The 15,642-nt window shown below is 37.6% G+C and overlaps 1 protein-coding gene across 10 annotated transcripts in view; it reads left to right on the top strand.

The window, feature by feature from the left end:
- The window catches only part of FAM135A (family with sequence similarity 135 member A), a 113,862-nt gene that overhangs the window by 15,886 nt on the left and 82,334 nt on the right, over positions 1 to 15,642 (top strand). For 8 of the 10 annotated variants that reach the window (XR_009054333.1, XM_057739289.1, XM_057739294.1 and 5 more), the window contains one exon: positions 298 to 413. The exons of 1 other annotated variant lie outside the window; for it this stretch is intronic. Coding sequence is in view for 7 of the 9 variants with exons in the window: in XM_057739294.1 (XP_057595277.1) it covers positions 337 to 413 (77 nt within the window). In the remaining 2 variants the exon portion in view is untranslated. Of the gene's footprint in view, positions 1 to 297; positions 414 to 10,214; positions 10,665 to 15,642 lie in introns of those variants that run through there. One more of the 10 variants, XM_057739287.1, reaches the window with a different exon arrangement.

The following is a 15,642-nucleotide window of genomic DNA, read 5'->3' as shown; positions in this document are numbered from 1 at the left end:
TATTTATTATCACAAAGTTGTCACGAAGGGAAACAAATCTTAGAAAAAGCATTCTAACAGGGTGTATCTTCTAGAGTAGCGCTATTTAGTAAGTATTTCATTAGGAAGAATATTTAGTGAGTATAGACTGTGGTGCTATATAGTCAGGTCAGGCTAAGTGAGGTATACTGAACTAATTGGCTTCATTTTTATTTCCTGCCTATGTATCATACTCTGAAATATGTTTAATATTAATGATTTTCTCAGCTGGCATTTTTATTGTGCTTCTCATGATTTTTTTCCCCTTCTTTAACCAAGGTGCTGTTACCAGATTTGTCTTCTGAGTATAAATTAAAAATGACTGAAGTTCAAGCAATGGTAGAATTCTCCGTGGAGCTAAACAAGTTCTACAATGTGGATTTATTTCAGAGAGGGTTTGTATTTTAATGTGAAAATTATATATTTTGCATAAGATAAATTGTACAGTTTTCATATAAATTTAATTACATACTTTTGTTCTAGCATATATAAGGAAAGCAGTGAGCTATGTTCAAGTATTTTCTCAGAGAAATTTTATTTCTTAATAAATATTTGAGTATATTCGTGTGGATTTAATGATAATGCTGGATATATTTAACGTGTTTATGAATTTGTACTGAGCATTGAGAGGACTTTAATGAAAATGTTTACGATCTAATTTCTGCTTTTTTAAAGCTGACAGTGTGTGGGGAAGATAAAACATATATACACAAAACAGCTAAGTGGGAACAGAAAATGATGAATCCTCAAAAAGTGTATATAGAAACTGCTCTGGGAATCAGCACAGAAAGACATCTTTCTGGGCTGGTACGTTAGGAAAAGCACTGTGGAGGGATAGGATCAAGGTATGGATCAGATTGATAGGCAGAGGATAAGGCGAAAGACCCTCTTAGTGGGAGGGTGCATCATGAATCAAGTCAAGGGTAGTAGGAGGTTGGGTATTCTCAGTCAGGTTGTGAGAAGATAGTGAAGAGAGGAGATGCTATGTCTGTGAAGGGCTTCTGATGTCTGGAGGGGTTTGCGTAGCCATTGATGGTTTCCAGGGAAGGATGAAACGGTCACTGTTGTTATAGTCAGTGCTTACTGCATGGTGAAGAGCATGATGATATTGGTTGGATGGTTGTGTAGAAGAAACAGAGACACGGTGCGGTGTGGAGGTGCTTACGATGTCTCAAGATACAAACCCAAATTTCTGTGCTGGCAGTGGTAGCGGTGGGTGACTGACCAGGGTAGGATGAGAGAAATCTTCTGTTGTTTGTCTGTCTTGGCTTTGCTGTCTTGTTGAAAGCAACAAAGACAGTTCTGCTCTGCTCTACTCTGCTCTGCCCTGCCCTGCTCTGTATGGTCTCTCGGGATAGCCTGGGCTTGTTCTCATGGCAGAGGCAGGAGTCCGAGAGAGCAGAAGATGCAGGGTCCCTTGCATTGGCACACTTGTTACCTCACTGCATTCTTCTGGCTAAGCAAGTTACAAGGCCAGGTCAGGTCTGGGCTGGTGGCTCTTTGGCCATTAAAATATACTGTAAAACTTTATGGAGGTTCTGCATGTCTGATATAGTCCATTCCATGCTCTGAAACCCACACCCACAATTGTTTATTGAGACATGACTACTCTCTAGATGAATCACTACTGTTTGGAGATCAGAAATCTGTGGCAATCATGCCCTTTAACTTCCTAAAAGCCCATTTGTCAAGCTGAGCATGTCTACCTAGGCACTGCCCTTAACTCCTTTGGAAATCTTAAGAAAGGGATTTACAGCCACGCCCTTGATTAGATCTTTGTAAGCATTTTTATTTCCCACTCCAGGAAGTCTTGGTTCCTCTCTGTTTCCTCGAGATTCTGCTTGTAAAATGACCAGGTCATTCTTTAGCTCAGCTTTGTCTTGTAAAACCTTACTATACTTGGCTAGGAGCAGCCAGGTGACATTTCCAGCATTCTTCCAGGAAATAAGCTTGCTCTAGTCCAAAAGTTTCTTAGGTAAAGTGTCTAACTTACTTCTAAGTTATTGTTTGAAAGTATATTGACCAAAAGTTTATCACTACAAAACATGGGTCACTGTTTTTCAAGTCTCCTGTAGTTTCCTCATTATTTTTCTTGCCTCTGTAATTGTAATTGTTACTTTGGTCCCAAAGTCGGTGCTACGAATTGTAAATTTTGTTAGTACCCATTTCCGTGTTAGTTACTTAATGCCGCAGTAATGCTGCTAACAACGAACACAAAGCCTCAGTGACATCACAGCAGTGAATGTTTATTTTTGCTCACAGATCTGTGGGTCAGCTGAATGGTTCTGCTGATCTGGGCCGGGCTGGCTCATCTTGGCTGCTCACTCATGAATTCACAGTCAGCTAGCAGGGTGCTGCTGGTGCAGAATGGTCCCACCTGGGTGCACTCAGCTCTGCTGTGTCATCTCTCATCCTCCACCGTATTCTCATAGAGGAGGCAGGGATCCACAGAGAGAGAAAGAAACTGTACAAGAAGACCTTTTAAGGCCTAAGCTTGGAACTAGCTCACTGTCATCCCTGCCACATTGGACTGCCCAAAACAAGGCCAGCCCAGGTTCAAGGGGTGGGGAACTACACTCCACTTCCTAATGGGACCTCATTGCGAGAGGTGTGGATACAGGGATGGGGGAAGAATTGAGGACATTTTAAAAGTCAGTCTACCACACACTTTAACGTTTTTTGGTTTTTGATATTAATTTCTGTGAGGCATTTTGGGGAATAAAGAGTAGGATTCAATGACTGACTCCATGTGGAGGATGATACAGAGACAGAAAAAGCATTAAAAAAATGTATATGTGGAGGTGGGAATTTACATGATGATGTGTAGGATTATTCTGAAATAGCTCAGCAAAGAAAAAAATTATGTATGAATCAAATATGGCAGAATCTTTTTCATTGATGAAAAATGGGCAGTGGGATATGGGTCCATTGCTCTACTTTTTGCAAATTTGGAATTTTTAATAAGAAGAAATCTAAAAGATAATGCTGAAGTTTTGAACCACATTGACTTGGGCAATATTAGTGATACTGAAGTAAGTAACGAAGCTGCAGGGGATCATGGTGTGAGAGTCAGAACTGGTTCATTTCCATATGTTGAATTTGAGGTAAGATACCAAGTGGAGACAGTTCATAAATGATTGGAGGTTTGGAAATGGAGATGAGGACTAAGTGAACTGTTGTCCCATTTTATTGTCAGCCATCGTAAACATAGCATGTATGATTGCTGCTTCCATTAATTTTCTGTTATTCTACAAGCTAGTTTCCACATCCATTGAGGACTTTTGAAGAATATTGTTAATGTTACTGATCTTTCAAAAATCTAATAATTAGGGGCTCATTGTTTTTAAATATATTGCTTGACTTATTTGTAAGAATATTTTCAAGGACATAATTTACTCTTTTTTCTACTCTGATTTATCAGTTCCTACCTTTTAAACCTCCTCTTTATGCTTCTTATTGAGTCTTTACTACCTTCGCCATAAGCCAGTTAATTTAGTGCTTGTGTTTGGCTGTTATGCTAAATAACTGTCAGTTTTGATAGATAAACAGATAAATTTATCTAAATTTATATTTAAATGTTAGGTAATAAAATATATCTTTTCCAGTTTACTTTCTGATGTATGAAATGACTGTTCAGGAGACTGAGGTCAGTAACTTACAAATTCAAGTCATGAAATTCAGGCAGACCTTGGAGATGCTGCAGGTTCAGCTCCTGACCACTGCAGTAAAGGGTATTGCAGTAGAGTCACATGAAGCTTTTGGTTGCTCAAGTGCATATAAAAGTGATGTTTCTATTAAACTGTTGTCTGGTAATTGTACAGTAGCATTGTGTCTAAAAACACAATGTACATACCTTAAATAAAAAGCACCTTAATTCTAGAAAATACTAACATCGTCTGAGCCTTCAGCAAGGCATAATCTTTTTACAGTAGTAACATCAAAGATCACCAATCACAGATCACCATAGCAAATATAATAACAATGAAAATGAAATATTGTGAACATTACCAAAATGTGACACAGAGACACGAAGTGAACAAATGCTGTTGGGAAAATGGCACTGATAGGCTTGTTCAGCATAGGGCTGCCACAGACCTTCAGTTGTAAAAACACATGATCTGCGAGGTGCAGTAGATGAAATGTAATAAAACAAGGTCTGCCTGCAGTCTTGTGCAATATTTTACTTCAGTGTTTTAAAAATAACATCAATAAATATGTTACCGAATAGCACTGGAGTCATAGCCCAGCAAGAACTAAATGGAGGTAGAGAATGAGGAAGCACTTCTTGCGCGTGTTTGGTGATGGTCCCTGTCCTGCACGTCCACAGTGCTGAGTGTTTAATTTTGCCACTGTTGTTGTTATACAGTAAGGACCTGTTTAGACAGGGCCTAAGCTCTAGGCAGGCGCAGGAGAGAGAACGTGCTGCATCTGGGTAGGTCTGTTTTTACTATAATTACATTGTTTTTCCTTAATGGTAAACAAATAGTCCAGATACTAACAATCTAAAGAAAAACTAGAGTGGAGGGCGAGCATAGGTGGGACAGCTGGCAAAAAAAAAAAAAGAAAAAAAAGAAAAACTAGCTTTATTTTCATTTTAATCTACTCTTTTTTTTAATATGGTGGATTGTAAACTCTGAAAACAAAATGGAGACTCCAAAGCATTGATCATAAATTCAATGTTATTAAATGGTATGTGGATGTTATGTCTTATAAATGAGTGGTTTAAGAACTCAGTATAACTAACTTGTTTTGAGTTGTTTTTTATACTAGAAGTACATGATTACGAGATGGTGGACTTCCCAAGTGATTCTATTCAAAATTCATTTGTCAAGAGGGCTCCAAAGAGGGAGGAAATACTGCCTTTTATATTTATAGCGAAAAATGCTATTTAAACACCTATTCTCAACAGCATAAAAGTTGAGAGTGGGATTAATTTGAAGCTGTAGCAATTTCAGTAGGTATTAAACTGGAAGGGAAGTTTCCTCTCTTTGTAGACCATTGCAAAATTATTAGAACATCTTTTTCTGGAATTTTTTAGGATATTGCTATTCAGAGTACTCATCTGCATAGTTTGTTACTGATTCAAGAAGAGGAGAGGCACTTGCCAGAATATAAATTAATGCAATGCTTTCTTCAGTGAGGAAGTCTTGCTATGGAAAAAAAAAAAAAGCTGGCTAAAGTAGTGTGCTCTGAGATAAGAGTCAATTTGCTTTATTTCACTGCAGATTGGTTACATGTCGCAGAGATGCGCCAGTGTACATACCGCAGTTTAAGGAACACAGCTTTAGAATATCAGTGAATAGCTTCTTGAATGGAGTTGTGTTTAATTCATTTCAGAAGGAAACAAATGGACTAGCATTAGGTATTCTCAAATATTTAGAAAGTGTGGGAACTTGGGGCAAGTGTTATATGTTTTAACATTCTTTTGTAAAGCAAGTGAAATGTTATCAGAGTTTGGTTTGTTTCCAGGTGTGTTTGGGACAGTCAGCAATCCAGCATACTGCCGACACTAGAGCAAGTAACTAGGGAAGCTCGAAATGATGATAGTAGTATTTTGTTATTTTTTATTTTCTTTCATATGTGGGTTCCCATAAAACAGTTTAATTACATACCTGTAGCTACAACTGCTCTCCCTAGTCAGTCCTACCAAGGTGAATAATATGCTGTGATTTGGAAATAAAGAAGAGCAAGGATAGAACTTAGAAATTGTTTTCTTAAATTTTAGTAACATCACAAAACCATGGAGCTGAAATCCATTTAGGGAGGCCTGTAGAAGCCTAGCAACCATGTTCCATACAACAGTTTTTAAAGCCTCTGAAGAAAATAATCTTAAATCCCTTCTGTTTATGGTTCTGAGGTTGTTAGACTCAGGGGAAGTTTTATAGTTTGATTTAAAAATGACTGTCAGCCAAAAGAGTCAGAAAATTTCATGCTGAGTTTTTGGATTATTGACATTGATTCCAACCTTGGAAAAAATGAACCCTTGTCTCTAATGTCATGTATATGTTGTATAAAGTTCACAAATTGAGAAACTCTGATTGGCTGATTGGCACTCACAAGAAACCACCTCAAGTTTTCTTTAAGGCCTTCAAAACTATTTAAAATTGTTGCTTCAGTAACGTGTAAGAACTGAGAATAGTGCCTAAGAAGTTCATCAGTTTCTCAGCTTTAAATTAATCAATCACTCTGTAGTCAGAAAAATTAGTTTTCTCACAGCAGTTTACATCAGTTATTAGATGACTTCTAAATCTTTAGATTTCTCTCATTGTTATGTCCCACCTCATTTTTAAAAATTGATGCCATAGTATATAGGTCTGCCATTTGTGGCCTATGTGAGACACGATCTCCGCATCCTTAGAAGCATTACAATGATGGAGCATAGCAGTCAGTAATGGAGCTCATACTGATTGGGTATCCCAACAGAAAGCCAGCACTGGCCTTGAATGCACCTGCATTTGAAGTATAAATGAATAGAAGAAGTCAGATTAGGAACTGTGAAAAAAATCTATAGAAAACAGAAAAAAAATAGTTTAATATTAATGTTGTCAATTAAGTAGAAGAAAAGCTTTCTGTTAAAAGACAGTTGTTATTATGAGAAGTGTCTGTGAAAAAGCATAAATGTCGTGATTTCAGTGCAATGCAAACACTGAAAAGAAACTTATGAATTTGTGTACCCATTAACAAAGTGTACAATAATGTGTTTCTGTATTAATGTAATTTATGAAACAATTTGCATAAGGATGAATTTATGGGTCAAATATTACTTAACCAGAGACTACCTGTATGAATTTTATGAGAGTTCCTCCTATCAATAAAAAAATATTCTCAAAGAGGTAACCAGTAAATTCAGCTAGATAATAAACAATAAGAATGGATCTTTCCTGATCTTGATAAAGACTTTTTGAGACAGCAAGTGAGTTCATTGTTTTCTTGACAAAAGTAAACAATGGATTTTATTTTTATTTTTTTTATTTATTTATAACAATGGATTTTAAAAGTTAACATTTTGGGGTAAAATGTTTATGTTTCAGAAATTGAAGAGTTCTGTAAGTATCCAGTTCTAAAAGGAAATAAGAATCTGCTCTCAAACTTTTTTCTTAAAATTATTCATGATACTGTAACAGCATCTTTGGAGCTTTGCAGGAAAGATGTAGTGACCCAAATATTCTGTCTTTTGTAGGAAAATATTCTAAGAAAATACAGAGTCTTAGAAAATACACTCTTTATGTATGCTTTTTAAATAAATTACTTGTGACATGTTCTTGAACAAGAGAGGAAGTAAAAATTTTAAAATCTAAATTAAGGAAGTTGTAATAGGAGAATGGCTTTTAAAAATGATAGAAATAAATCAAAATAATAAATATATTTACAAAATTAAATCTTAGAGTTTTAAAAAAAACTATGTCCATTTCGAACAGATTAGTGAGTTGGTTCTCCAGAGTTATTAATAAAATATGGAAAAAGAGAATGATGGTGGGGGATGTAATTGTTAAATTCTGCATCTTACATAAATGGAAAGCAAAATTTTTTAAAATGTCTTTCTGTAAAAACCTACACCTATACACTAATGTTTTTGAAAAATTTATTTGCCCTCTAATGGAATTAGAAACTATATGTGGTTATTGGGGAAAGAAAAAAAAACAGCAAGTTAACTGGAGTCAACATAGTAAATGAAAGAATGGAAAAAGTAAACAACATCAAAAACAAAAAACATAGAATAAGATGATAAGTAAAAACATTTAAAATTATTGTGACCATAAAACTCAAATATTTTTAAGTTCTCCTATTTAAAGGCAGACTTTTGGATTTTAAATCCAGTAATTTTCTGTTTGTAACACATATCCCATGTTTTGAGAACAGATGCCTACAAATTAAAAATTCTTATTTGGTGAATAATAAGAATTTCAAAAAAATTCTTATTTGAAGCTTTTATCATTATGAAAAGACTTTTATATCCTAATAATGCTCTTTAAACTCCATTTTTGTCTAATATTAATATTGTAACATCAGCTTTCTTTTGGTTAACATTTGCAAAGTGTTCCTTTTACCATTATTTTATTTGCAGATTTTCTCTATCCTTGTATTTTAGATTTGTCTGTTGTAAACAATGTACAATGAGATTTATCTTTTTCATTCTCTAGAGCAGGGGTCCCCAACCCCTGGGCCAAAACTGGTACTGGTCCGTGGCCTGTTAGGAACCAGGCCACACAGCAGAAGGTGATTCATAGGCAAGCAAGTGAGGCTTCATCAGTATTTACAGCCAGTCCCCATTGCGCTAGTGTTACTGCCTGAGCCCCGCCTCCTGTCAAATCAGCAGTGGCATTAGATTCTCAGAGAAGCGCAAACCCTATTGTGAACTGCACATGCGAGGATCTAGGTTGTGCTCCTCATGAGAATCTAGTGCCTGATGAGGTGGGGCTGAGGCGGTGGTGCCAGTGCTGGGGAGCGGCTGCAGATGCAGATTAACGTTAGCGGGGTGGTCTGACTGCACAGAGACCATCGTAAATCAGTTGCTTGCAGACATATCAAAACTCCATCAGTGAGTGGCAAGTGACATTTAAGCTGCATCTGGTGGCAGGCTTTGTAGTGGCAAGTGACTTGATGTACTTCAGTGGTACAGCTGCATCTGGTGGCAGGCGTTAAGTCAGAATCCAATGCTTACTGTAGTCTGTGCGTGGCCTGCCCATTATTATGTTTACCACTTCAGTCCACGCCTCTTTCCCCGCACAGCACCCTTGTCTCAGTCACAGTTTTGCTAAGCTCACAAGTTAACCCTAGCCAAAATGAATAAAAAACAAATGCAGCTGGAGAGCTTCTTTGAAAAAGGGGAAAGACCCAATGATGAAACAGTAGAAGACTCTAAGAATGCCAACAAAAAGAAAGTTGCATTTAAAAGAAAATACCAAGAGTCGTACTTAAATTACAGGGTCGTTGCAACAGGTGATTCACATTCTCCATTCCCACTTTGTATAATATGTGGCGACCAGCTGTGCAACAAAGCAGGAAACCTTCAAAATTGCTTTGCCACATGGAGACCAAGCACCCTGCATTGAATGACTAGCCTTTGAAGTTTTTCAAAAGAAAAAAATGTGACCACGAAGAAGAGAAGCAATTATTGAAGGCCACCACTTCATCAAATGTGTCTGCACTGAGAGCATCACTCTTAGTGGCTAACAGCATTGCTAAAGCTAACAAGCCCTTTACTGTTGGTGAAGAGTTGATCCTGCCTGCTGCTAAGGACATTTGTCGTGAACTTTTGGGAGAGGCTGCAGTTGGAAAGGTGGCACGTGTTCCTCTTTCAGCTAGAACCATAACTAGATGAACTGATGAAATAGCAGAGGATATTGAGGCACAATTGTTAGAGAGGATCAGTGAGTCACCGTGGTACGCAATCCAGGTTGACAAGTCGACCGATGTTGACAGCAAGGCAACAATTGCTTTGTGCAATATATTTTTCAGGAGGATGTACATGAGGATATGTTACGTGCACTTTTGTTGCCAGCCAACACCATAGCTGCAGAACTATTCAAGTCTTTGAATGATGGCCTATCAGGAAAACTGAATTGGTCACTTTGTGTCAGTATATGCATGGACGGAGCAGCTGCCATGACTGGATGGCTTTCTGATTTCACTACTCAGGTCAAAGACGTCGCTTCTGAATGTGTCTATACACTGTGTCATCCATAGAGAAATGCTGGCTGGCTGAAAAATGTCACCTGAACTTAATGTTTTGCAGGATGGGATTAAAATTATCAACCACATTAAAGTACACGCCCTTAACTCACGTCTGTTCACGCAGCTCTGTGAGAAGATGGACGCAGAGCACACGTCTTCTCTTATACACAGAAGTGAGATGGCTTTCTAAAGGTAGATCAACTGGCCAGGGTTTTTGAGTCATGAGAGCCACTCTAGAGATTTCTTTTAGAAAAACAGTCACGACTGGCACCATATTTCAGTGACACAGAATGGGTCGCAAAACTTGCTTACTTGTTTGACATATTCAGCCTGTTCAATGAGCTCAGTCTGTCACTTCAGGGGAGAAAGACAACTGTGTTCAAGTTGGCAGATTAAGTGGCTGCATTCAAAGCCAAACTGGAATTATGGGGGGCAACGAGTGAACATCGGGAATTTTTGATATGTTTCAAACATTAGGAGAGATTTTGAACAAGACTGAGCCAGGGCCTTCTTTCTCCCAGCTGGTAGGTGATCACCTAGCTCAGCTTTCATAAGAGTTTGAGCCCAACCACAAAAGACCCCTGAACTGGGAAGGAATGGATCTGCGCCCCATTTGTGAATAAGCCAGGTGGATTGACTTTGTGCTAGAAGAGGATCAACAGCTTGAGATCTCAAATGATGGTGGCCTTAAAAGTGTGTTTGAGAGAACTTCAAATCTCCATGCGTTCTGGATTAAAGTCAAGGTGGAATATACTGAGATTGCCACAAAAGCACTGAAAAGCCTGCTTCCATTTCCATCATCCTATCTTTGTGAAGCAGGGTTTTCTGCAGTGACGGAAACCAAAACAAGATTACGGAGTAGACCGGACATAAGCAACACGCTTCGGGTGTTACTGTCTCCCATCACCCCCATATGGGACCATCTAGTTGCAGGAAAACAAGCTCAGGGATCTCAATGATTCTGCATTATGGTGAGTTGTATAATTATTTCATTATATATTACAATGTATATAATAATAGAAGTAAAGTGCACAATAAATGTAATGCACTTGAATCATCCTGAAACCATCCCCCACCCCGGTCCATGGAAAAATTGTCTTCCATGAAACTGGTCCCTGGTGCCAAAAAGATTGGGGACCGCTGCTCTAGAGCATTTAGTCCATTTGTATTTTAATGTAGTTGCTGACATATTTGTGTTTATATCCATTATTTTATATTTTGTGCTTTATATGTACCCTCTTCTTCTTTTCTCCCCTGTGCATCTCTTTTTTTTTTGTTTTTGTTTTTTTCACGTTCTGATTTCTGCCAAGATCTTCAGGTTTATTCTTTGAGAAAGATTTTCCTTTTCTTGTGTTTGGCCCTTTGCGAAATACCAGTCTAGGACCACTTTTTGTTTCTTTAAGGAAAAGCTTAAAACATATGAAAGTATAGTAAACACACATATACCAGCACCTAACCAACAATTATCAAAGTTTCTTCCTCATTTCACCTATTACCCCTCTCCCCAATCTTTTTTCAATATCTCTAATATAGGAAGACTTGTTTTTAAAAATCTGCAAAACCATTATTGCACTTAAAGAAATGTTCAAAGTAATTTCTTGGTATCAAATAAAATAGTCAGTGTTCTCATTTCTTCAATCATCTTATAAATGTGGTTTTTAAATTTTATTTATTTTATTTTTTATTTATTGGCTGCGTTGGGTCTTCGTTGCTGCATGTGGGCTTTCTGTAGTTGCAGAGAGCAGGGGCTACTCTTCATTGTAGTGCACGGGCTTTTCGTTGTGGTGGCTTCTCTTGTTGCAGAGCACAGGCTCTAGGCACGTGGGCTTCAGCAGTTGCAACGCTCAGTAGTTGTAGGCTCAATAGTTGTGGGCTCAGTAGTTGTAGCTCGTGGGCTCCAGAATGCAGGGCCAGCAGTTGTGGCGCACAGGCTTATTTGCTGCGGGGCATGTGGGATCCTCCCAGACCAGGGATCAAATCCATGTCCCCTGCATTGGCCGGTGGATTCATAACCACTGCAGCACCAGGGAAGTCCCATGATGTGTTTTTATAGTTTATTTGTTTGAATCAGTGGCTTTATTTGGGTGTTCTGTCTCTTAGATTTTTTTTTAATTTATAATTGCTAGTTTGATCCAAAGGCTTGATTAAATTCTAATAGAGTTTTTGAGAAGAATCCTTCATAGGTGATGCCGTGTCCTTCCTGTTATATTATATTTGGAGACATAAAATGTCTGTCTCTTTTCATAAGATTGACTCAGGTATTGTCAGTCTGATGCATCCATTTTAAAGTTCCCCATCAATTAATTGATGGTACCCATTCAAAACTGTTGTCCAGAGTCATTGTTTTCTTTTACTAGGGCATACAAAATGGTGATATTCTAATTCTGTTATTCCTTCTTCATTTATTAGCTATCTTTCTGTGGAAGAAGAATTTTGCCTCATTAACTATTTGGTTACTCTGAAATACACTTTATACAGGAAAGGCATGGCAAATGTTTTATTCTTTTCCTTATTTACTAGTTTTCAGAATACTGTGTTGTTGCCCTGGCATCTTTTAAATATCATCAGTTTTTATTTAGTACAGACATATCTTGGAGATATTATGAGTTCAGTTCCAGACCATCGCAGTAAAGCGAATATCACAGTAAATAGGTTCATAGGAATTTTTTGGTTTCTCAGAACGTGTAAAAGTTATGTTTACACTGTACTGTAGTCTAAAAATTAAATATGCAATAGGATTGTGTCCCCAAAAATGCATGTACCTTAATTTAAAAATACTTTATCACTAAAAAATGCTAACCATCATGTGAGCCTTCAGTGAGCTGTAATCTTTTGGCTGCTGGAGGGTCTTGCCTCAGTGTTGATGGCTGCTGACTAATTAGGATGATGATTGCTGAAGGTGGTAATAAGACAAAATAAGACAATGAAGTTTGCTGGATTGATTCTCCTTTCACGAACCATTTCTCTGTAGCATGCAGCACTGTTTGATATCATTTTATCCACAGTAGAACTCCTTTCTAAATTGGAGTTAATCCTTTCAAACCCTGTCCCTGCTTTATCAACTAAGTTTAATATTCTAAATCCTTTGTTGTCATTTCAGCAGTCTTCACAACATCTTCACCAACAGATTCCATCTCAAGAAACCACTTTCTCTCTTCATTTATAAGAAGCAGCTCCTCATCCATTAAAGTTTCATCATGAGATTGTAGCAATTCAGTCACATCTCAGGCTCCACTTCTAATTCTAGTTCTCTTGTTATTCCCACCACATCTGCAGTTACTTCCTCCACTGAAGCATGAACCCCTCAAAGTCATCCATGAGGGTTGGAATCAGCTTCTTCTGAACCCCTTTTAATGTTGATATTTTGATTTCTTCCCATGAATCATGAATATTCTTAATGGCATCTAGAATGATGAATTCTTCTGAAAGATTTTCAATTGACTTTGCCCAGATCCACCAGAGGGGTCACTGTCTCTGGAATCTATAGCCTTATGAAATGTATTTCTTAAATCATAAGACTTGAGAGTGGAAATTTCTCCTTGATCCATGGGCTGCAGAATAGAGGTTATATTACCAGGCATGAAAACAGCATAAATCTCATCGTCCATCTCCATCAGAGCTCTTGGGTGACCACGTGCATTGTCAATGAGCAGTAACATTTTGAAAGGAATTTTTTTTTTTTTTTCTGAACAGTAGGTCTCAACAGTGGCCTTAAAATATTCAGTAAACCATGTTGTAAACAGATGTGCTTTGTTGTTCCATTTAGAGAGCACAGCAGAGGAGATTTAGCCCTAGGATTTTCAGAATGGTGAATGAACAGTGGCTTTAAGTTAAAGTCACCAGCTGCATTAGCCCCTAACAGGAGAGTCAGCCTGTCCTTTGAAGCTTTGAAGCCGGGCATTGACTTCTTCTTTCTAGCTATGAAAGCCCTAGGTGGCATCTTCTTCCAATAGGAGGCTGTTTTGTCTACATTGAAAATCTGTTGTTCAGTGCAGCCGCCTTCATGAATTCTCTTAGGCTTCTGGATAACTTGCTGCAGCTTCTACATCAGCACTGGCTTCACCTTGCACTTTTATGTTATGAGGATGGCTTCTTTTCCTAAACCTCATGAACCAACCTCTGCTGGCTTCAGACTTTTCTTCTGCAGCTTCCTCACCTCTCTCAGCCTTCATAGAATTAAAGGAAGTTAGGGCCTTTCTCTGAATTAGACTTTGGCTTAAGGGAATGTTGTGCTGGTTTGATCTTCTATCTGGGCAACTAAAACGTTCTCCATATCAGCACTAAGGCTGTTTCTCTTACTTATTGTTCGTGTGTTCACTGGAGGAGCACTTTTAATTTCCTTCAAGGCTTGTCCTTTACATTCACAACTTGACTAACTGTTTGGCACAAGAGGCCTAGTTTTCTACCTCAGCTCTAAGTGTGCCTTCCTCATTAAGCTCAATCATTTCTAGCTTTTTATGTAAAGTGGAAAACAACTCTTCCTTTCACTTACAGTTAGAGGCCATTGTAGGTTTATTAATTGGCCTAATTTCAATATCGTGTGTCTCAGGGAATGGGGAGGCCCAAGGAGAGGGAGAGAAGGGAGGATGATTGGTCAGTGGAGTAGTCAGAACACACACAACATTTGTTAGGCTCACTGTCTTATATGAGTGGTTCAGGGAGCTCCAAAACAATTACGAGAGTAGCATCAAAGATCACCGATCGCAGATCATCGTAACACATCATAATAATGGAAAAGCTTGAAATATCACAAGGATTACCGAAATGTGACACTGAGACGCAAAGTGAGCAAATGCTATTGAGAAAATGGTGCCAGTAGACCTCCTCAGCGCAGGGTTGCTACAAACCTGCAACTTGTAAAGAACAAAGTATCTGTGAATAAAGCATGATAAAAACGAGTTATGCCTGTACCAGTATGAACTCATGGATTTTTAACGTATTTGATGGTAATACGGCATCATTAGTCTTTTTGATGTTCAGGCTGATTGCTGTGAACTTCTCGTGGGGTGATCCAGGCAGGGTTTGATAGCTTCCTTGTTCCCTACTGTCACCAGCTGTTCCAGACTCTAGCGTATTCCCTGCTCTAGATTTGGAATCAGCCAAGGGCTCTAGTTCCTTTTAGTGGGAAATAGTGTTTAGAGACCGTAGTATATGTGTTAAAGGTACACATTTGTATTGAGTCATTGCTTCTAGGCCTTCTCAGTTGACACAGATAGAAAATACATTTTTTTTTTTTTGAGAAAATACATTTTTTAAGAAAAATGCATCATAAATTTTTAGTATTTCCCTATTCTAATTTTAGATTACAAGGATTTTACTTTTTTAATTTTATGTTTGTATCTCTTTTCACTTACACTGAAAATATTGGTTCTTAGTGACATAATTACTTGCTTTATTCATGTGTGTGTAGATATGACTAAGATAATTTCAAAATAATAGTAGCAACATCATCACCAACAAGACTATAAATGTTGTTTAAAACTTCTTTGGGGTTCTCTTTTATTGTAGAATATATCCCATGAGGAATAGGCACTTAAAGTACTATGTTTTAAAAATCACTTGAAAGAACTCTGTGAAACTGCAATTAAGTAGATACACATTCAGTTGTTTTAGGGTGGTTTAGGGGATTGCTTTTTTAAATTTAATTTATTTTGTTATTATATAAAAAGATTTTATGGTTGCAAAATCAAAACTCTGAAATGCATACATTGAGAGGCCTTGTTTTCATCCCTGTCCCTTCTCTTGAAGCCCCCCACCTATACATAACCATTTTATTTTTTATTAGTTTTGCATATGTCCTTCCCTTTTATTACTTTTTAAAAAGGCAAAAAAATATATAATCATATCCTTTCTTCTTACATAAAAGTAGCATAGTATACATGTTCTGTACTTGTTTTGTCAGTAAAAAATGTATCTTAGAGATCACTCCTTTGCAGTATATAGAGATAT

This window comes from Hippopotamus amphibius, chromosome 6 (genome assembly GCF_030028045.1).
Source record: "Hippopotamus amphibius kiboko isolate mHipAmp2 chromosome 6, mHipAmp2.hap2, whole genome shotgun sequence".
NCBI classification, from domain to species: domain Eukaryota; kingdom Metazoa; phylum Chordata; class Mammalia; order Artiodactyla; family Hippopotamidae; genus Hippopotamus; species Hippopotamus amphibius.
Note: the sequence above shows the minus strand (reverse complement) of the source record. Positions and strands in the feature narration are given on the sequence as shown.